Source organism: Sorex fumeus, unplaced genomic scaffold (genome assembly GCF_029834395.1).
Source record: "Sorex fumeus unplaced genomic scaffold, SorFum_2.1 ptg000098l, whole genome shotgun sequence".
In the NCBI taxonomy this organism is placed as follows: Eukaryota; Metazoa; Chordata; class Mammalia; order Eulipotyphla; family Soricidae; genus Sorex; species Sorex fumeus.
The window spans coordinates 73,059,402-73,082,661 of record NW_026606155.1 but is presented as its reverse complement, the minus strand read 5'-3'; the positions used below and the strand labels follow the sequence as shown (position 1 = coordinate 73,082,661).

Here is a 23,260-nt window from a genome sequence, read left to right as displayed (position 1 = left end):
TTCACTCATTTTATTATCATAATAGTTCAAGTTGTTAGGCCAGTTTGTAGATGCCAAGACACAGCAGGATTAATCATTTGCCCTAATTAGCAAACTCTTAGTATTCGAATCCAAACCATCTATCTATCTGAGTAGTCTTTCTCTTAATCGGTGCCTCATTTGTCTTCTTAGAAGGCATTGCTTTCATTTTCTCTCATCTTATAGAAAAGTATTAATAAATTGGTTATCATAATCCTCAGTCCTAATCCTCTGTGACAAAGTAACATTTTTATATGAAGAGATATGTATTTTATTTCTGATAATCCTCTTTTGCCCTTCAATCTTTTTCATGTGATTTAGAAAGTCCTAACTTCTTAGGGTAGAGAGGCACAATGAACACAGGAAAAAAATATATATATGCATATATATTATGTAATTCCTTGCATTGCAAATACAGAATTACATAAATTTAAGCTTTACAATACAATTTTCAAATTTCCTCTAGAAACAATGGAGCAAAAAAAAAAAGAATTTTGTGCTTGGATTAAAATTTTTAGTTTACTTTTATTTTTTATTGCGGAGTGGGGCTTGGGTCCACATCCAGTGTTGTTCAATGGCTATTCACATCTTTGTGCTTGGGAGTCACTCCCAGTGGTTCCTGGGAGACCAGAAAAGTGCCTGAAACACTGAACCATCTCTCCAGTCCAAGATTCTGAGTTTAAAGAAATAGCACATGCTTTTTAAAGACTTCTGAGAATATAAACTGTTCCAAATACAAATTATGCCATTGTAGATGAATTCAAATTTCCTGTCTTATAGGGATTCTGGCAGAATCTCCTGTCCCCATGCCACCGGGTCTTCACCGGGCCCCCTCAGCGGGGGGGGGGGGGGAGGGGAGGGCAGCGGGTTGAGTATCTCTCCCTGCCCCAAGCAAAGCCCCAGCAGCCAAAAACCTCCAGAACCCAGCCGCAGCCATTCTCAAGGCCACTGTCCACACACTGAGATGAGCCTCACCCATGAGGGAACCAGCAGAGGAACCCAAGTATGCGGGACCCGTGGCTGAGATCTCCAAGCCTGCTCAGATTGGGACTGGGCCTCCTCCACTCAGATCCCAGGTCCCCAGTTTTCCAGTAACATGGCAGTCACACTCACAAATTGCCACCCCCTCCTCCCTCTCCCCGCCTTCCCGCCCAAGATCCAGAGACCATAAAACAAAGCTCCCAGAAGAGAGCAATGCAGAATCTCTCACACAAAGGAAAGAAATCGTCAGTCCTACATTTTACCCATCCATGTACAAACCTTCCCTCATAGTAAATAGGAGGAGACAAATAGTAAAGTAAAACAAGTCTGTTTGGGATATAAAGAGAGAGAAACAGAGCATCAGCTTCTGCAGGGTGGAGAAAAGAAAAGCACATATCAAGAGCAAGCTGTGGCGTATTCGATATGCCAAAAACAGTAACAATAATGGACCTCATTCCCCTGACGCCAAATGCAACAGGGACTAATGGAGATGTTACTGGCACTCACTCAAGCAAATCCATGAACACCCGGAGGACAGTGATACAGTGATACAGTGATAGGGATTTCAAGGTACAATGAACACAAAAACAAGAAATACAACACCACACTCTGGCCCCTACCACAAGTGAAGTGGGAAAAGGCAATAATAGATCCCTAAAGTGTTTGATAGAACCTGAAGAAGTGTTCAAAGAGATGGAGGTCTCTGATAATGAATAATGGGACAACAATAGTCTGAAACCTAAACCAGCCCAAAGGCATGAGCAGAACTGGAAAACCGCTGAGATACAGAATTCCAGGACTTGAGCATGGCTAGACCCCTGGGGAAGAAAGGCTCCACTGCTGGAACAGAAGCCATACTAAGATAAGAATATCAAAAGACCATAAATAACTCCAAGCTCTCCTCTTGGGCAACCACCTTTGCACGGGTGGGGGTGGTGGTGGTGGCACAATTTGGTAAGATATATAAATCAGCTTGGCAGAGAAAAAGGTTCACTTCTGCCAGAGTTGTGTATTTCTTCTCTTACCTAATGGCACTTTTGCCCACATCTCCACTGGTGATAAGTGCTTTTCTTTTCTCCACTCTGCAGAAGCTGATGCTCTGCATCTCTCTCTATCTCTGTCTTTATATCCCAAACAGACTTGTTTTACTTTACTATTTGTCTCATAGGTAAGATGTAGGACTGATGATTTCTTTCCTGCAAAGAGCAATCCCTTTCTCCACCCTAGATCCCACAACTCCCTGAGAAATCAGATGTCAGGGAACATTTCCCATTCCAGAATGGGACAAGTGGAACCTGAGTGCAGTTTATGACAGCTTGAAGGGGCCTGATGAGACCTAAGTCCTGTATTGTGCCTATACTCCTAGTAAACTCACATCAGTCCTAGATTTCCCCCAGGCATGACTGGGAGCAATGAGGGGGTGGGGGGTAGTAGGTAGAGAAAGACAGGAAAGAGAAAGACTTCCTTCTGTTTTTTTTTTTTTAATAAATAGTCTATTTTTCTTTTTGAGTCGCACCCAGCGAAGCACAGGGGTTACTCCTGGCTCATGCACTCAGGAATTACTCCTGGCAGTGCTCGGGGGATCATAAGGGATGCTGGGAATTGAACCCAGGTCGGCCGCATGCAAGGCAAACGCCCTATCCACTGTGCTATCGCTCCAGCCCTAGACTCCCTTCTTGAGGCTGCTTCTTCTCTCCTCCCCACTTCACATGTAAGTCACCTGGGGAACCCTCCGTCCTTCTCAGGTGTGAGCCATCTCTCCCATCAGTGACAGAGGATGCAATGCATTCTAGCCCATAAGCCAAGGGGACAATATCCTCTCCTATTTCTATCAGCCTAAGAGAGCGATGCAAGTTGTACTGATGTGCCTCGAGGCCCATAACAACCCTGCCCTGCCAGATACTAGACACTAGAGCATATATTAAAGGATTTTTCACATGCACAAAAATAGCAGGAGAATTAACTGAGAGCCTTAGACAATCTGGAGAAGACTCCATTTTATGATGAAAAGTGATAAATTTGGAAACCCTGTCTGGTACAGACAGAGAGATAGAGATGAATAAAGTGAAGAAATAGAAGACGTTTATTATAAAGTTAAGAAGAGAGAGGTGTGCACCTGAGGGGGAAATCCAATCCAGCCCCTGAAGATATTGGGGTAGAACACCCCCTGGGAAACACTAAGGGGGCTTTCAGGTTGTCTTGGGAGGGAAAAGGGAACAAGGACCAGTGGAACTGGTGTGTTTGGTCTGGTTTCTGTTGTCTGTAGGGGATTGATGTGAAGAAGCATGGAAGCTTCCTGGCACCAAGTGGGCCATAAGTTCATGCTGGGGACAGAGTGGTCTTTGATTTGGGGAGTGTTGCTAGCTCATCAACTGACAGATCACCATCTGGTCCTGGGTGGTGTCATTTGGTCTGAGAAAAACTTTCTAAAAGGACACAGAACATGCAGATCAGCAACCAGAAATGTGCAAAATTGAAGACATTGCAACACAGAAGTAATAATGCTGCAAACCAAATCCAAATCTTTGCATCCCAGCAGGTGCCGACCTGGGCCTACCTTGCCCAGCCTACATCAACATTTTTTTTTTACGTTTTTATTGATTGCTGTTCTGTGCCTTGTAATACTGTTACCGATGGTTTCTGCACATAATTCCAACACCACACCCATCACCAATGTACCCACCTCCCTTCCCCAAGGACCCAAGCACCCCTTCCTCTCTTACCCACCACCTCCATGTTGTTCCCTGACACCTTTTAAATTCCCTAGAACTTAGATCTCATCCCAAGAAAGATAGGTAGAGAAAATCCTGAATGGACTTCATAAAAGATGATAAAGGTAAAAGGTAAAGGCCCTCCCGTTGATCGTCGATTTGCTCGAGCAGGCCCAGTAATGTCTCCATTGGAGACTTTGTTGTTACTGTGTCTGGCATATCGAATATTTTTAAAAAAAAAAAAAACTTCATGTTTGCATGAAGTAAGTACTGCGCAAAACAACTCCTGGAGTTAGAAGTTAAGTTGTTATAGAGAATAAAGCTGTCCTGCTTTGTGGATCTGAGCACACTGCAAAATGTTTACTCACTCTGTCTCTGTTCACCAAACCAGCCATATTAAATGTCTTTTCTGCTCCTCTACAAACAGCAAATGACCTTCACAGGGATTACGTACCCCCTTAGGCTATGTGCTGTTCCTAGGACCAGACACCAGCACCCAAAACCACTAACCAGGATACTTACTGAAAGAAATAGCTTCGGTCCCCTGAAATTTGCTCTAGCCCTAAAAAATGGGAATTTGTTTCTGCAGGCAGCAGAGAAAGACATTCCCTGTTAGGAGATCCTGCTGACAGGCTGCTAGAATGAAGGCAGTGATTGGCAAACAGTAGTTTCAACTAGGCACATAAACAAATATTGAGAACAGTAAACACATAAGATAATTCATTTGGACACTTTTATATGCAGCTTATAGAACTTAAAATAACATTCCCAAGTTAAACTGAAAACATTACTATGTAAATGCCACAACTAAGTCAAATGAAAGAGTAAATACCAGGCTTGCAAATTGGTCTCCCTTAAGGGCCCTGGAGGCTAGGATTATTTGCTGCCTTCCTAAGAAATGTCCTTCTCTCTATCAATCTTTTCTGTGTGACAACAAACCCATTGGCCAGCATATGTTCAGAAATGTCTGAACAATTGACTTTCAAGGCCTAACAAACATTCATTCTCTACCTTCTTAGAAACCTCATAGGAGACACTGTTGCCAATAAAGGGGGGGGGGAGCATCATAAATCTAACCCCAAAACTATACAACTTCAAAGAGAAACTGGATGTCCCCTGTTGGACTACACGTAGCTTAGGTTTATCAGGTTGCAACCATCACAGTGCTCCCGAGTCATTTCTATTACTTTGTCTATAACCACTTCTATGCTCTCTTCCCCAACCAATTTGTAAGGTCTCATCCTTCTTAGACACTGAAGCTGTACTGTAAGTTAATATTGCCTTTCTCCTCTCCTTATGTCTTTTGAGCAGTTTACTTTAATGCAATGTCCTTTTGTATAGATACAGGAAGACAATTAATTAATATTATGCTTTATAACTTAGGAACTAATTGGCTTTGGATATTATTCACTCCTGGACATCTGCCTTCTCAACTTAAGCCTCAGTTGCCCTCACTTCCTAGCACCCCAAGGGCAGGGTCCCGACGTGGGACTGGATGGAACCAGGGCAAGCCGGTAAGTTATGTGCTACCCTGGCATCACGATGGGCCAGGCCAAGGTGCCACGATTCTTAACTATAAGTTAAGAGTTTGATCATAGGCAAATGATGTCATGATCCAAAAGTAATGATGAGATTAGGACCCTGCTGCTAGGAATAGGAAAGCTATCTGGCCTGAGCACTGCAGTCTGAGATCGAGATGGTCCTAGGAGAGCAATTCTATAAGCTCAAAGTATTTCTTACTGTGTCCGTACAAAATGATTAATATTATGTATGCTTATGTTGGTTGGACAAGGAGAGGAGAAACACGTCCTAGAAGCAGTTTTCCTATGTGTCTTGGCTAGCTTGGATGAGACTGAACCTTTCCCCCTCCAAAGTGCCTTCAGTAAATGATTTCAGTATATTGAGGCAGTTTCTCTTATCTCACAGGAGCCTAGCTGGTCTTAGGTAAGCAGATCTCAGGTGCTAAGCCAGGCCTGATCTTGGGTATGTAGATACCTGGCTCCAGGCAGGCTGATATTTGAGATGTAGGCTCCAAGCTCTAGCAGACTGTCTTTGATGTGTTAATCCAAATAGCTTGTAAAGGTGAGGCCAAGATTACTGGCCTGCAGATGTAAAGAAACAATGTGGATGTAAAGAAACAATGTGGTTGTAAAGAAACTTTGTATGTTTGCTGCCTCAATGTTCTTTCTATAACTCTTTTTGATGACATCACTATATTGGCCCTTTAGAGGTACCATGATGTATATAAGGGGATTTTCGGGGCTCTCTCGGGTTGCATGTGCTTGAGGACTCCTGAAGCCTCCATGACATACATCTCTTCCATGTAATAAACGGCTGCTAAGACCAACCAGGTTGGCCTCGTTTCCTTCCTTCGCCTGACCATCGCCATTGACCTCCGTGGAGTGGGGAAATGGCCTGACCGCCAGCCGTTTATTTTTTGTGTGTTTACACAGTCCCCAATCCCCAGGTTGTTTGTACCCATCTGAATGGGTACTCTCATTGAATTGGCCATGTTATCAATCAGCCAACATCCCTAAGCACAGGTACAGAATTGTTAAATAGAGAGATGGAGTCTTTTTTTTTATTCCCTCCTGTCACCACTAAGTTAAGAGACTTGTTGATCTCACACTTTGAGATATATTTTAGTAAAGGGCTAAGAAAAACCCAGCCAGCATATTTTCTTAAAGTTTGGAAATAATATCTCAATGAACAGATGTATACAGTGTCCCAGCTGCTCTTTGTGGAAATTATCGTTTATAAGTCTAAAGTACCCTTGATTCAACCCTGATTAAAAATCAGATTCAAGTTAAAGTCCATTAGCCTACTTTGAAATTTGAAATTTGAAATTTTAGAACATTATCAACATAAGGACTATTTTTTAAAACTGTATCATCGTAAAATACAGTTACAGACTTACAAACTTTCATACTTACGTTTCAGTCATACAATTATAAAGTACCCATCCCTTCACCAGTACCCATTCTCCACCACCAATGATCCAAGTATTCCTCCCACCACCACCCCCATCACCACCTCCCTCCACCTCTGTGGCAGGAGCATTTCATTTTGCTCTCTCTCTCTCTCCTTTTGGGTGTTGTGTTTTGCAATACAAGTATTAAGTGGCCATCATGTTCAGTCTATAGTCTACTTTCAGCACACACCTCCCATCCTGAGCGGGCTCTCCAAGCACCCTTTACTTGGTGGTCCCTTCTCTGTCTGAGCTGCCTTTTCCCCCTGCATGTGAGGCAAACTTCCAAGCTGTGGAGCAATCCTCCTGGTCCTTATCTCTACTATCCTTGGATGTTAGTCTCCCATTCTGTTACTTTATATTCCACAAATGAGTGCAATCTTTCTATGTCTGCCCCTCTCTTTCTGACTCATTTCACTTAACATGATACTCTCCATGTCGATCCACTTACATGCAAATTTCATAACTTCATCAACATAAGGACTTTTAAGACAGAAAAAATACTGGGTTAACAATAAACCTGTGCTTAAGTGAAATAAATGATAACAATACAGGTTGGAATTAAAAGCATAGATGCAAAACTCAAACCGTCTTCATTCCTATTTTAGCTCTGCAATTTTGACAAATCACACCACTTCTCTACTCTTCAGTCCTTTTGAAAAATTTGGGATAGTAAATAATAGGTGCTTCACACAAGTGCTAGCGGCTGGTATATAATACAGGTTCAATTATAATGCTCGTTATTACTTGCAGACAGGTAGATAAGAGAAGCATTAGGTAATCGTTACATGACAGTAACTGTAAAATGTCAGATAATTCTATTCTTTGCATCTTGTATTAATAACAAATTTTATTGATACATTTATTAATTGAAAATAATGTGTTTTCTTTTAACATTGAAAATACTAATGATTCTTAACTGATAACTAGAAAGTTTGTTGCAGTAGACTCACTTGTTAGGTGTTTGTATGAGAACACTGCAATGTAATTTCCATCTTTGTAAACTAAAGGCTATTCTAACTCACCAACTTTATGATTAGAAATTCTTAGTGTATGGACGGCTACATGCAAAAAAATAGGCTCAGAACTCTGCCTAACACCATGTACAAAAGTAAGATCAAAATGGATTAAAGACCTCAACATCAGACCAGAAACCATAAGGTACATTGAAGATAAAGTTGGCAAAACCCTCCATGACATTGAAGCTAATGGTATCTTCAAAGATGCCACGCCACTGGCCGAGCAAGTGAAAACAGAGATAGATAAATGGGACTATCTTAAACTAAGAAGCTTCTGCACCTCCAAAGAAACAGTGACCAAAATACAAAGACAGTCAACAGAATGGGAAAAGATATTCACCGAATACACATCTGACAAGGGGTTGATATCCAGGATATACAAAATACTGGTTAAACTCCACAAGAAGAAAACATCCAACCCCATCCAAAAATGAGGCAATGAAATGAACAGAAACTTTCTCAAAGAAGAAATCCGAATGGCAAAAAAGCACATGAGAAAATGCTCTACATCATTAATCATCAGGGAGATGCAGATCAAAACCACAATGAGATACCATCTCACACCTCAGAGACTGGCCCAGATTCAAAAGAACAAAAGCAACCGATGCTGGCGTGGATGTGGCGAGAAAGGGACACTCCTTCACTGTTGGTGGGAATGTCCACTGGTTCAGCCCTTCTGGAAAACAGTATGGACGATTCTCAAAAAATTAGAAATTGAGCTCCCATTTGACCCAGCAATACCACTCCTGGGAATATATCCCAGAGAGGCAAAAATGTATAGTCGAAGTGACATCTGCACTTGTTTGTTCATTGCAGCACTCTTTACAATAGCCAGAAACTGGAAGAAACCTGAATGCCCAAGAACAGATGACTGGTTAAAGAAACTTTGGTACATCTACACAATGGAGTACTATGTAGCTCTTAGAAAAGATGAAGTCATGAAATTTACATACAAATGGTACAATATGGAAAGTATCATGCTAAGCGAAATGAGTCAGAAAGAGAGGGATAGACATAGAAAGATTGCATTCATCTGGGGGATATAAAGTAACAAAGTATGAGATTAATACCCAAGAATAGCTGAGATCAGCACCAGGAGGATTACTCCATAACTTAGAGGCCAGCCGGGTATCCTAGAGGAAAGGGCTGTTCAGATAGAGAAGGGAGCACCAAATAAAGGATGTTTGGAGGATCCTCCCAGGAGGGGAGATGCATGTCGAAAGTAGACTATGGACTGAACATGTTTGCCACTCAATGCCTCTTTTGCAGACCACAACACCCAAAAGGAGAGAGAGAACACAGGGGATTGCCCTGCCACAGAGACAGGGGGGATGGGGGGATGGGGGTGGGAGGGATATTATCCATGGTGGTGGAAAATGGGCACTGGTGGAGGGATGGGTATCTGATCATTGTATAATTGAAACCAAAGCACAAAAAATTGTAAATCTACAACTTTAAAAAAAATAAAATAAAGGGAAAAAAAAAAGAAATTCTTAGTGTAGCATTGTTGATTTAGATCTAATTTATGTAATCAGTGTAAAAGACTGTACAAATTTCCCTGAACATGGGAACACAGTTAAAGGCAGTTGTCATTGAAAAGCTATTTTTTTTTCCAAAAAAAAGCTGATTTAACAGATTTACCTTAAATTACAGGGCAACCCCTCTCTCTGAAATGACAACAGTATCTTCTGTCTGACAGCTTTCAGCTTAATTTCAGATTTATTCAGTGTTTTTCAACTTTGCAAGCATTTGGAAACTTGTAATGGAAAGGACAAATGTCCTTTTCATTTTCAATAGCTGTATCAGGACATTCTTCAAAAATCTTTGATATATTCATGTCTTCAAGTAACTCTTGGGAGTTCAGAGTGATAAGATAAAAGGAAGGGGACTTGCCTTGTATGTAGTCAACCCATATTCGACCGCAGATTCCCCATATGGTCCTCCAAGACTCCCAAGAGTAATTCCTGAGTGAAGGGCAGGGAGTAACCACTGGGTGTGACCCAAAAACAAACAGACAAACAAAAAGTAGTTCTTACATTACTCTGGGAGTATGATGAGGCATAAGGAATAAGAGGCAACTCCTTTTGTTACTTGTCTAAAAACTAACATTAAATGTGGAATGATGTAGCAAATCCTTTCCCTGAATTCTTTGACCCACCAGAAGGAGGGAAGGTAGAGGTTGAGTCTGAGGACTAAGGGGTTAGAATGTAAGGGGCTGTGTCCGTGGTTGGTTTTATGTGGCCTAGATTCCCAGGCTCATAGTGGGCAAAGGGGGAAGCAGGGGGAGGGGATGGAGCATGAAGTTGGACAGGTCTTCATTCCCACCGTGGACAACGGTTAGCAGATACTCTGATGTGCTGTTTCTTCACACTCACTTCTAGTTTGACTCTCAGCTTCTAAACAACCCTCAAAAATCCAAACCTAAATGTCCAGAAATATTCACAAGGAACTGACTGAGCCCCCAAATCCCTGAAGTCCCCAGAGAAAACCCAAAGTCCCCTCACAAGAACCCTGCCTCTCCTAACAGGCCTAGGAACTCCAAATGAGAAGGAGGAGGAGGAGGAGGAGGAGGAGGAGGAGGAGGAGGAGGAGGAGGAGAAGGAAGAGGGGGGAGGAGGAGGAGGAAGAAGAAGAAGAAGAAGAAGAAGAAGAAGAAGAAGAAGAAGAAGAAGAAGAAGAGGAAGAGGAAGAGGAAGAGGAAGAGGAAGAGGAAGAAGAAGAAGAAGAAGAAGAAGAAGAAGAAGAAGAAGAAGAAGAAGAAGAAGAAGAAGAAGAAGAAGAAGAAGAAGAAGAAGAAGAAGAAGAAGAAGAAGATGACATTCAGGCTCCAGAAAATGACACAAAGATTGTGTTCAAATAGCAAAATTACTGGGTCTTATTCTGTGATGTATCATATCCCCACTTTAAATCATGTATCAGTCAATTCTCAGTAAGAGATGCTCTGTCCTACGTCCTATTGACTGGTAGATGGTCTTAACCATTTTAAACATGGGACCCTTCTTTTCACATATAGGAGGGGACATACCAAACAGAATTTGGGAGATCAGGGGATACTTCCAGAGATTCTCAAATCAAGCATAAGGGTCTAAACTGATAGCACTCAGGGACCACCAGGGATACTCCTGCCAGCGTTCAAGGAGGCTGTGGGGTGCTAAGGATCAAATTCAGGGCATTTCACGTGGTGGACATGTGCTCTACCACTTCATCTATCTCCCTAGGTTGAGAACTCCTTTGAAAGCCAAAATTTGGGAGACTGGAGCTATGGTACAGTGGCTAGGACTCTTGCACATGACCCATCCAGGTTCCATTCCCATCACCCCTAGGGTCCCCTAAGCCTGCTAGGAGTGATCCCTGAACACAGAATCAGAAGTCATCCCTGAGCACTACTGGGTGTGCCCGCAAAACAAAAGCAAACATAAAAATTACTTCTTGGGAGCTGGGGAGATTGTACAGCTGGAGGAGACTTGCCTTGCCTTGCACACAGCCAACACAAGCTTGATCCCCTGCATCCCATATGGTCCCTCAAGCACTGCCAGGAATAATTCCCGAGTGCAGAGCTAGGAGTTACTGGTGAGCATTGATGGGTATGGGCCCAAAACAAACAAACAAAAAAATTTAAATAAAAAGTTTTTAAAAAGTCAAAAAATGTAGATCATATCCATTCAGTATCCATAACTGAAAATAGTGTTATGAATTATAGTAATACTTCTAAATATATTTGATTTTACACTGATCACAATACACTCATATATTTTTTACCTAAGAGATCAATTTACAAAACAAATTTACCAGAATGCCTGACACAGTAAAAATGTGCAATGAAGGCTAGCTACATTTACTGCTGTTCTGCTGTTGTTGATGTTTATTTAATCCAAACATAATGCTTATTGCACATTCAGACTCTGAGTTCTTCTAGTTACTCAATAACACATAGCTGTCCTGGACTCTAAATTTTCATTGGCAGTAACTTCATTTAATTCATATTTTATCTGCAACAGTATCCTGTGCAGCATCTTGCTTATAGATGATTCTTGATAAAATAATTGAAGCTACTTCCCTCCAATATTATGAAGAGAAGCAGTGTCTTGATTATTTTCTTCGCATTTTTATTTATTTATTTATTTGCTTTTTGGGTCACACCCAGCCATGCTCAGAGGTTACTCCTGGCTCTGCACTCAGGAATTACTCCTGGTGGTGCTTAGGGAACCATATGAAATGCTGGGAATCGAACCCAGGTTGGCCTCGTGCAAGGCAAACGCCCTACGTGCTGTGCAATCGCTCCAGCCCCCTTCTTAGAATTTTTAACTTCCATTGCTTTTGTCAAATTTGTAGGTTTCTACTTTCTAAAAATAAAAATTTAATCATAATTTTACTTATAAAAGGTTTTAAAAGTCTTCTTGGAAGAACCCAGATATGGTGGAATTCTGCTAGAGTTGTTCTCAATATGACCCAAGCAAAAATTTTACCCAAGGAGCATTCTCATACATTGCTGATTAACAGTCAAACTAGTTCAATTTTTATATGTTAATTTGGTGATACTTACTAAAACCTTTAAGAATACTAATACTATCGCCTTCAGCGGGGACCAGTGCACTGCACAGGGAGTGCGGTTCCGGCTGCCGGTCGCGAGGAAGAAGCTCGCTCAATGGGATATAGCGCCTGAGTGCAACTGGCCCTCATGAATGGGGTCGGCGGGGCTTCACCCATAAACCAGTTCCTGCTCCAGACATAACTCCGGCACATCTGCAGATTTATCAGGACCGGTAAGATGAGTCTAGGAAGCAAACCCCCAGTGACTTCCTAAAGCAAATCATTGGACGACCAGTCGTAGTCAAATTAAACTCTGGAGTGGAATATCGAGGGGTCCTGGCTTGCCTGGACGGCTACATGAACATCTGCCTGGAGCAGAGGGAGGAGTATGTTAACGGCCAGCTCAAGAATAAGAATTGTGACAGCCAGTTTTTTCCCCTGATCTGCGCTGGAAGGGAACTGAGCCCCACGGCTCAGCAACAAAGCTGAAGGGGACCCCTCTCCTCCTTCCAATCAGGTACCAGCGCAGGGACACTTTTCGGAGCCACGGCCACTAACGCGGCAGCGAAATATTCTCTCACTACATATGCCCTAGGAACCATAAGCTACCTTCTTAGATGGAATCTTCTCTATTTTAGCTCAGCCACTAGAAACACAGTAGCCAATAACTCATAAGCCTATCTCAACTCACACTACATATCAAGCAGAATAGTAACAGTAAACGTGAAGGACTAAACCACACCTGTCACAATGGTAAAGCAACGCAAAAGCCCACCAAACTTTATTATTGAAGAGGCTAACCCAGAAGACATCAACAGTACTGTAGTGTTAGACAACCTCTCTGACAAGGAATTCAGAAGGGAGCTACTTAGGATGCTTAGAGAACTAAAAGAAACAATGGAAAGCAATGCCAATAAAAGACAAGAGGATTTGAAGGCAGAAATGAGGAAAATGCAATCGGAAATGTCAGACCTAAAAAACCTGGTAGGCGAATTGAAAAACTCAGTGGAAGGCCTCAGTAGCAGAGTAACAGCTGCTGAGAACAGAATCAGTGAGCTCAAAGATCAAGTTCAGAGACTCTCCAGGAAAGAGCAGAAAATGGAAAAGAGACTCACAATTCGGGAACAGATGGCAAGAGAAGATCGTGACGAAGCCAAGAGGGGTAACATAAGAATTATTGGAGTCCCAGAGGGAAAGGAAGAAAACCTTGATGAAGAAGAAACTGTCAATGACATCATTGCTACAACGTTTCCAGAGCTGAAGAAAACTTGTGACCACATTCAGGAGGCCCGAAGGGTACCAGCTAGAAGAAATCCGAATAAAAATACCCCAAGACACATTCTGATCAAAATGACCAAAACCTTAGACAGAACAAAATTCTGAAAGCAGCAAGATCAAAGAAAAAAACTCTTACAAAGGAGCATCCTTGAAATTCACAGCTGATTTTTCTGATGAAACCCTCATGGCCCACAAACAGTGGTGGGACATAGTGAAAAAACTCAGTGAAATAAATGCCTCTCCAAAAATACTTTACCCAGCGAGACTCTCATTCATAATAGAAGGAACAACACACAGTTTCACAGACAAACAACAGCTCAGGAACTTCACAGACTCAAAACCATGGTTACAAGAACAACTAAATGGGCTACTTTAAGGCAAGACAGGCCCCTCCAATACATGAAATTTCAACAGAACAATGGGGCAAAATCCCATAACAATAATTTCTCTCAAAGTCAATGGCCTAAACGCACCAATTAAAAGACATAGAGTGGCAGGATGGATTAGAAAATTGAATCCAACATTCTGCTGCCTGCAAGAAACACATCTCAATAGTCAAAGCAAACACAGACTCAGAGTCAAAGGCTGGAAAACAATCCTACAGGCAAACAGCTCCCATAAAAAATCTGGGGTAGGCATCCTAATATCAGACCACATCGATTTCAGAGTAAAGAAAGTCATAAGAGACAGTGAAGGCCATTTCTTAGTGATCAAAGGATCTGTACAACAGGAAGAACTTACAATAATAAATGCATATGCACCTAATGAGAGATCAGCAACGTACTTAAAACAACTACTCATAGATTTGGAAAAAGACATCAATAGCAACACAATACTAGTGGGAGACTTCAACACCGCTTTGTCATCTCTGGATAGATCAACCAGACTCAAGCTTAGCAAGGACATACTTCATCTAAGGGAAACAATGGAAGAAAGGGATTTAGTAGATATATACAGGACACTTCATCCACAAAAAGCTGAATACACATTCTTCTCAAGCATACATGGAACATTCTCCAAGATAGACCACATGCTGAGCCACAAAACATGCCTCCATAAAATTAAGAAGATAGAGATTGTATCAACAATCTTCTCAGATCATAATGTGCTGAAATTAGAAGTAAATCACACACAAAAACAGAAAACTAAATCAAACACCTGGAAATTAAACAGTGCTCTATTGAACAACGAGTGGCTTAGAAAGGAAATCAAAGAGGAAATCAAAAGATTCCTAGAAACAAATGAAAATGAGAACACGAGTTACCAAAACTTAAGGGACACAGCAAAAGCTGTGTTAAGAGGAAAGTTTATAGCTCTACAAGCATCCCTCAGGAAGGAGGAGAGAGCACACATAAGTAACCTAACCTCACAGCTTAAGAGCTTGGAGAAGGACCAAAAAAAGGAGCACAACCCGAACAGGAGAAAGGAGATAATAAAACTCAGAGCAGAGATTAACGAGATGGAAACCCAAAAAACAATCCGAAAGATCAATGAAACCAAGAGCTGGTTCTTCGAGAAAATTAACAAAATCAATAAGCCACTAGCAAAACTCACAAATAAAGGGAAAGAGAAAACCCTAATAAAGCGAATCAGAAATGAAAAGGGGGTCATTACAACAGAAACTACAGAAATTCAAAGGATCCTCAGGGAGTACTTTGAGAAGCTTTATGCCACGGAACATCAAAATCTCGAGGAAATGGATAAATTCCTAGACTCCTACAGACTCCCAAGGCTGAACCAAGAAGACCTGGAATACCTGAACAGACCTATCACCATCAAGGAAATTGAAATGGTAATAAAAAGTCTCCCCAAGCACAAAAGTCCTAGCCCGGATGGATTCACTAGTGAATTCTTCCAAATTGTTAAAGAGGACTTACTCCCAATCCTTTTTAAACTTTTCCACGAAATTGAAATATCAAAAACACTTCTGAACAGTTTCTACAAAGCAAATATCACACTGATACCAAAAGCAGACAGAGATACCACAAAGAAAGAGAATTACAGGCCAATATCCCTGATGAACACAGATGCAAAGATCCTCAACAAACTACTAGCAACTAGAATCCAACTACTCATCAAAAAGATCATACACCATGACCAAGTAGGATTCATCCCAGGGATGCAAGGATGGTTCAACATTCGGAAATCAATCAACATAATCCATCATATCAACAAAAGAAAAGATAAAAAGCATATGATCATATCAATAGATGCAGAGAAAGCATTTGACAAGATCCAGCACCCCTTTATGATGAAAACCCTAGCCAAAATGGGTATAGAGGGGACTTTCCTCAACATAGTTAAAGCCATCTACCACAAGCCTACAGCAAGCATCATCCTCAATGGGGAAAAACTGAGAGCCTTCCCTCTAAGATCAGGAACGAGACAAGGATGCCCACTCTCTCCACTGCTGTTCAATATAGTACTGGAAGTACTTGCAATAGCGATTAGGCAAGAAAAAGATATTAAGGGCATTCAGGTAGGAAAGGAAGAAATCAAGCTCTCACTATTCGCAGATGATATGATACTATACTTAGAGAACCCAATAACCTCCACCAAAAAACTCCTAGAAACAATAGACTTGTATAGTAAAGTTGCAGGCTATAAAATCAATACCCAAAAGTCCATGGCTTTCCTATACGCAAAAAGTGAGAGAGAAGAAAGCTACATGAAAAAAATGATCCCGTTCACAATTGTTCCCCAGAAAATCAAGTACCTAGGAATCAGCTTAACTAAGGAAGTAAAGGACCTGTACAAAGAAAACTACAAAACGCTACTACAGGAATTAAAAGAGGACATGAGGAAATGGAAAGATATCCCCTGCTCATGGGTCGGGAGACTTAACATTGTCAAAATGGCAACACTGCCGAAAGCATTGTATAAATTCAATGCAATTCCTATAAGGATACCCATGACATTCTTCAAAGAAATGGAGCAAACACTCCTGAAATTTATATGGAACAATAAGCCCCCACGAATAGCTAAATCAATTCTTGGGAAAAAGAAAATGGGAGGAATCAACCTCCCGAACTTCAAATTGTACCACAAAGCAGTAATAATTAAAACAGCATGGTACTGGAACAAAGGCAGAACTGCAGATCAATGGAACAGGGTTGAATACACTGACATCTCCCCTCAATCATATGATCATCTAATCTTTCATAAAGGTGCAAGTAATGTGAAGTGGAGTAAGGAAAGTCTCTTTAACAAATTGTGCTGGCATCACTGGACGGTTACATGCAAAAAAGTGGGCTCAGAACTCTGCCTAACACCATGTACAAAAGTAAGATCAAAATGGATTAAAAACCTCAACATCAGACCAGAAACCATAAGGTACATTGAAGACAAAGTTGGCAAAACCCTCCATGACATTGAAGCTAATGGTATCTTCAAAGATGCCACGCCACTGGCCGAGCAAGTGAAAACAGAGAGAGATAAATGGGACTATCTTAAACTATGAAGTTTCTGCACCTCCAAAGAAACAGTGACCAAAATACAAAGACAGTCTACAGAATGGGAAAGGATATTTGCCGAACACACATCTGACAAGGGGTTTATATCAAGAATATACAAAATACTGGTTGAACTCCACAAGAAGAAAACATCCAACCCCATCCAAAAATGAGGCAATGAAATGAACAGAAACTTTCCCAAAGAATAAATCCAAATGGCAAAAAAGCACATGAGAAAATGTTCTACATCATTAATTATCAGAGAGATGCAGATCAAAACCACAATGAGATACCATCTCACACCTCAGAGACTGGCCCACATCCAAAAGAACAAAAGCAACCAATGCTGGTGCGGATGTGGCGAGAAAGGGACACTCCTTCACTGTTGGTGGGAATGTCGACTGGTTCAGCCTTTCTGGAAAACAGTATGGATGATTCTCAAAAAGTTAGAAATTGAGCTCCCATTTGACCCAGCAATACCACTCCTGGGAATATATCCCAGAAATGCAAAAATGTATAGTCGAAGTGATATCTGCACTTGTTTGTTCATTGCAGCACTCTTTACTATAGCCAGAACCTGGAAGAAACCTGAATGCCCAAGAACAGATGACTGGTTAAAGAAACTTTGGTACATCTACACAATGGAGTACTATGTAGCTGTTAGAAAAGATGAAGTCATGAAATTTATATACAAGTGGTACAACATGGAAAGTATCATGCTAAGCGAAATGAGTCAGAAAGAGAGGGATAGACATAGAAAGACTGCATTCATCTGGGGAATATAAAGAAACAAAATATGAGATTAATACCCAAGAATAGCTGAGATCAACACCAGGAGGATTACTCCATAGCTTAGAGGCCAGCCAGGCATTCTAGGGGAAAGGGCAGCTCAGACAGAGAAGGGAGCACCAAACAAAGGGTGTTTGGAGGATCCTCCCAGGAGGGGAGATGCTTGTTGAAAGTAGACTATGGACTGAACATGTTTGCCACTCAAAGCCTCTTTTGCAGACCACAACACTCAAAAGGAGAGAGAGAACACAAGGGATTGCTCTGCCACAGAGGCAGGGTGAGATGGGAGGGATGGGGGTGGGAGGGATATTATCCATGGTGTTGGAAAATGGGCACTGGTGGAGGGATGGGTATTTGATCATTGTATAATAGAAATCCAAGCACAAAAAATTGTAAATCTACAACTGTACCTCATGGTGTTTCACTAAAAATTTTTTTAAAATTTTAAAAAAAAAGAATAAGAACTGTGACGCCTTCATCCGCGGGAACAACGTTTTGTACAACAGCACACAGAAGAGAAGGATGTGAGGACGCCGGGGCAGCTTTTCCTACTTGGATGTATTTTTTTATGAAATGGTTTGCTTTTTGATATAATTTGTCTCAGTTTTTCTACTAGTTGGTTTCTTCCTTATGTGAACAAGATAAATGTATAAACGTACTGATTTGACTATAACGGAGTTCTTTCCTACCGAGTCTCAAGTCATCGCTGTTTACCTCTGTCGGTGCAAAGTGTGCAGAATGCAAAAAGGATTAAAAAAAACTTGAAGCTTTAAAAAAAAATACTAATACTATCAACTTGAATACATATCAGTTGGAGACTGTTGGGTTAAATAATGGGTTAACCAATATGGTAGAAGATAAAAATGGGCACAATTGCACATGCTTCCCTGAATCCATGTCCTCTGCAAGCTGGAGAGTCTTCCATAAATGGTGGAGTAGCTCCACCAACCCTTGAATCTGGCTAGCCTTGTAACTGTCTTTGGCAAGTAGAATGTAACAGAAGGAACAGAATGCACTTTGAACCTACGTTTTCTGACTTCTTGCGCAAAACCTAATATTCTACCACCTATTCTCTGGAACCTCAGTATTTCCTAGTGGAGTAATCCAGGGTGACCTCTTAGTGAATGAGAAACTACATGGACCAGAGCCTGGTTCTAGTAGAGGCCCTGGGCATTTGAGAGAGCACAGCCGAGATCAGAAAAGTTGACCTATTGCTGATTACAGTGAACCTTAGATGCCTGAAGGAGCCTAACCAAGACTAGAAAAAACATCCACTTAAGTCTCACTAGATTGCTGATCCAGCAAAAGTAATTAATCTAAAATATCACAATTATTGTGCTGCTGTTAGAAATAATATATTAGAAATAATGTGCATTAGCCTGGAATAATGTTTATGATATATTAAAGAAGGAAAGTTGAAAAATATGCTTATAGTAAGGTTCAATTTTCTACATGAGCAAAAAAAAAAACCTAAAAAATCTTAACCATATAAAAGCTTAAGCCACGAGCCATGGGGACTCAAGAGACTGGGCTTGGCAGAAAAGTGAGGAACAAGGGGCAGGAGCAGAGTAAATTGACTTTCTCTTTTCTATAATACTCTGTATTATGTGGTTATAGCCACCATCGTGAATCATTTTTGCAATTAAGAGACAGAGCTTTTAAAGAAAAGTTCCAATGCCAAAGCCTAGTTAGCTTTAGGAGTGCTTGGAGACACCCAAAGCTTTCTGACTTGAGACTCAAAGGCCTAAGGGTAGGGAGAACCTCTACAGATTCTGAGCTCTACTACCTCAGAGAGAAAGAGCGAGAACAAAAAAAAGGGTGTTTATACACTTATCCCATTAGTTCTATTCCCATGAATGCAGTTCATAGGATATAATTGTAAATCATAAATGTCCATAAATAATTATAATATTGTATTTCATTGTACACTTTTTATTATAACAAAATTGGGAGCAATATAAATTCCTACCTGGAGTAGAAATGGGGGAGTAAATCATGGCAGTATCTAAACAAATGTAGCCATTAAAACCATACTAATGATCTGAAAATATTCTTGCTTGCTAAGGGGCAAAAAGGACAATAAATAAAATGGAATATACTACATTGTTAGAATTTTGTAAATGGGCATATGCAAAGATAATGCACTAAGTTGTTAACAAAGCTTATCTCAGCATGTTTGATTTAAAAGGTGATTTTCTTCTTCATATTTTCTCTATTTTCCCATTATCCATAATGAATATGCATTCCTTTGAAATTGAAATAAAAAGATCAGGCTATAAGTGCTTTTAAAGAATCCTGGGTGAAAGAAACAAGGGAAGTAGCAGAGAAACCAGTGAGAAAGTACAAGAAAAATCTATATTTTGGGCAGGGGTGCAGGGATTCCTTCCCAGGCAATGCTCAGAGGTAGGGGCAGACAAAGGAGGTGCCCACTAGTCATTCTCAGCCACCTTACCTGGTGATCTAGTGCAAGGACCTGTGGATGCAATGCTGCTTCAGCCCTGGGATGCCAGAGAAACCCAGGCCACAGCTGGTACCCAGAGGCGATTAAAGGCCACATCCTATGGGGGTTTCCAGGCTATACCCAGTGATATCCCCTTTGCAACCACAGCATTTTCCTCTGGGCCCCTTCACCTTGACCAATTCAATGTTTCTAACTTTGTCTCTAATATTTCTAACTTTCTTCTGGAAAATTTCAATCATTATAACAAATATTCTATACAACATATCATCTATGCTGTTTCCTACCCCTGATAGAATGTCTCTTGCTTAACAGTTTCTAATTCAGCATCAATGAAGAGGCAAAAAAAAAAAGTGGATTTTCTTGTATTTTCTCATTCAGGGAAATTTTCTCCAAGCCTGCTCGGATCGGGGCTGAGCATCCTCCACCCAGATCCTCCACATACCATTAGGCAGGGGTCACACCCACCAACTGGCTCCCTGGCGCCGTGTAATCCCATCAACGGCCAAGATCCAGAGACTATAAAACCCAGCTCCCAGAAGCGCACAGCTGCATTCGTGGCCACGCGACATCTTATTATCTCATTCTTACTTTGGACAAACCAGCAGGCTACCGAATGTAACCTGCCCACACGGCAGAGTCTGGCAAACTACCTGTGGCATACCCAATATGCCAAATACCAGTAACAATGATGGGTCTCATTCTCCTAAGCCTGAAAGAGTCTTGAATATGGCACTTTTTAAAAATCTCAGGGCTAGGACGAAGGAGACGTTACTGGGGCCTGCTGGAGGCAATCGACGAACAACAGGATGGTCGTGATCGTGATCGTGATCTCACTCAGGAGACCTTGTGGCTCCAGGAATCAAACTGAGATGACTGAATACTGTACTCTCTCCCAGCTCCCTAAATACATTTAATGACTATCTATTCTTCCCCCCCCCCCCGCCCATTAAGGATGGATGTGGGTGGCAGGGCAGTGGGGAGGGAGGAAGAAATGAGGGAAATTTGGGTTGTAAATTAAGTCCCTAAATCATTCTGAATCTGCTTGTTTATGGTAAGACACATTATATAATAATGAAATAATTTGGTCAACAAGAAAATCTTTTTTTGAGAGACTTATTAGAATATAGACACACCTATTATAAAATTTATAGCAATGCCCTAATTCAATGGACATACGTCTACTGACCACAGCTATTCTTCTGAAAGCCTTCACTAGACAACCATTAGATAGACAGCCTTAAAGAAGAGGTTTTATGTAAGTACACAATTAAGCCAGAGTAATTACAGGCTCAGAGTCAAATTACAGGAGGTTAGCTAAGCGACAGAGGAGTGAGTCCCAAATATAGAAATAAATAAAGAAATACGAGTGCATCAGCAGCTTCATGGATGCTTCAGACTTCTATATACCCCAAAATTGCTGCTGTGCCTTTGGCCAGACCCCAAAACTTGGGGAAAAGTTTACCAAGAAAGTAAACAGTCAAAAGTTAGGTATGTGGGAGACACACCCACAAATCACCTCCGGCTCAGCTATATAATTGGAAACATGGCCCCTGTGGTTCCTGATTAAACTGCTTAACAGCCATGATCCCAGAGACTCAGAAACAAATCTCGAAACCCAACAGCTTTTGGCAGAAATGCGTCCAATCCCTGCAGTAGGCTACCGGTGCTGGGCCACCCCAGGGGGGAATAGGTTTTGTGCGTTGGCCTATTCCCCCTGGCGGCCAGGTGGCTGTCATCCTCCAGAGGCCACTGGACAGTCAGGTTTGGGCCCGCAGTGATAAGACACATGAGGCCTCCCAGGATGGGGGTGGAGCCGACCCTTTCCTCCCCATGCCAATGAGACCCGAGTTGCCGCCCATGAAAGGCCTCTCAGGCTCCTGATCAAGCTGTTTAGCAGCCATGATCCCAGGGACTCAGAAACAAATCTCGAAACCCAGCAGCTTTTGGCAGAAATGTGTCTGGACCGCGCAGTAGGTTACTGTCGCCGGGCCACCCCAGGGGGGAAAGAATGCTGTCCCTCCGCCTGCTCCCCTTTGGCGGCTCAGTGGCTGCCATCCACTAGAGGCCATTGGACACTCAGATTTGGGCCCACAGTGACGAGACACGCAGGGCCTCATGGGATGAGGATGGAGCCGGCCCTTTCCTCCCACCCCAATGAGACTGCAATTCTCCGCCCACAAACGTCCTCTCTGGCTCCTGATCAAGCTACTTAACAGCCATGATCCCAGAGACTCAGAAACAAATCTTGAAACCCAACGGCTTTTGGCAGAAATGTGTGTGGGCGACGCAGTAGGTTGCTGGCTCTGGGCCAGCCCAGGTGGGAATAGGTTTTGTGCTTTGGCCTGCTCCCCCTTGGCGGCTCAGTGGCCGCCATCTGCCAGAGACCATTGAACAGTCAGGTTTGGGCCCGCAGTGACGAGACAGACTCAGGAACAGATCTCAGAACCTAGCAGGTTTTGGCAGGAAATCTCTCCAGATTTAATTGTTAAAATTTCAAAATTTCAAAATTGCGCAGCCACTACTGCAACCACACGACATCATATATTATTCATGACCAGCAATAGAAAACAAATTGTCTACTGTTGCCTTTTCAGCAGATCTGAGTGTTGGGGTAAAATCCCAAATAATAATGGTGGGTGTGGTGTTGAAATGTTGAATGTGATCAAAGTATAGAGAGAGTGATTTGGAAATCATCTGCCCCACAGGAGGGTGTGGGATTGGGGTATACTGGGGTTTTTGGTGGTAGAGAATGGGCACTGGTGAAGGTACAGGTGTTTCACTGTATGACCGAGACTTAAACCCGAAAGCTTTGTAACTGCTCTCACAGTGATTTAATAAATAAAATTATAAAAAATGGGAAAGAAAGAAAGAAAGAAAGAAAGAAAGAAAGAAAGAAAGAAAGAAAGAAAGAAAGAAAGCCGCCTGCTTAACAACATGATTACTCCAGGAGTCCACAGACAATCCCTAACCCTTCTCACATGTATGTCCTCTGTACAGTACCTTCTCTCTCTACCCTATACCCTGACAGACACTCTTAGCCACATACGTGTCAC

At 41.8% G+C, this 23,260-nt stretch overlaps 2 protein-coding genes across 2 annotated transcripts in view; both read left to right on the top strand.

The window, feature by feature from the left end:
• Positions 1–23,260, top strand: part of LOC130041414 (M1-specific T cell receptor alpha chain-like) — a 474,927-nt gene that overhangs the window by 202,149 nt on the left and 249,518 nt on the right. The window lies entirely within an intron of this gene.
• Positions 9,988–18,274, top strand: LOC130041164 (U6 snRNA-associated Sm-like protein LSm6). The gene is made up of 3 exons (XM_056133207.1): positions 9,988–10,033; positions 12,466–12,631; positions 18,199–18,274. Exons 1-3 carry the CDS (start codon positions 9,988–9,990, stop codon positions 18,272–18,274), a joined length of 288 nt encoding a protein of 95 aa, XP_055989182.1.

Excerpts from the sequence above, each read along its gene's own strand:
- LOC130041164 (XM_056133207.1), top strand. The coding sequence starts at position 9,988 with ATGGAGCATGAAGTTGGACAGGTCTTCATTCCCACCGTGGACAACG. Across the intron at positions 10,034-12,465 it reads CATTCCCACCGTGGACAACG|ATGAGTCTAGGAAGCAAACC; the intron begins GTTAGCAGATAC and ends AGGACCGGTAAG. Across the intron at positions 12,632-18,198 it reads GAGTATGTTAACGGCCAGCT|AAAGAATAAGAACTGTGACG; the intron begins CAAGAATAAGAA and ends AATTTTAAAAAA.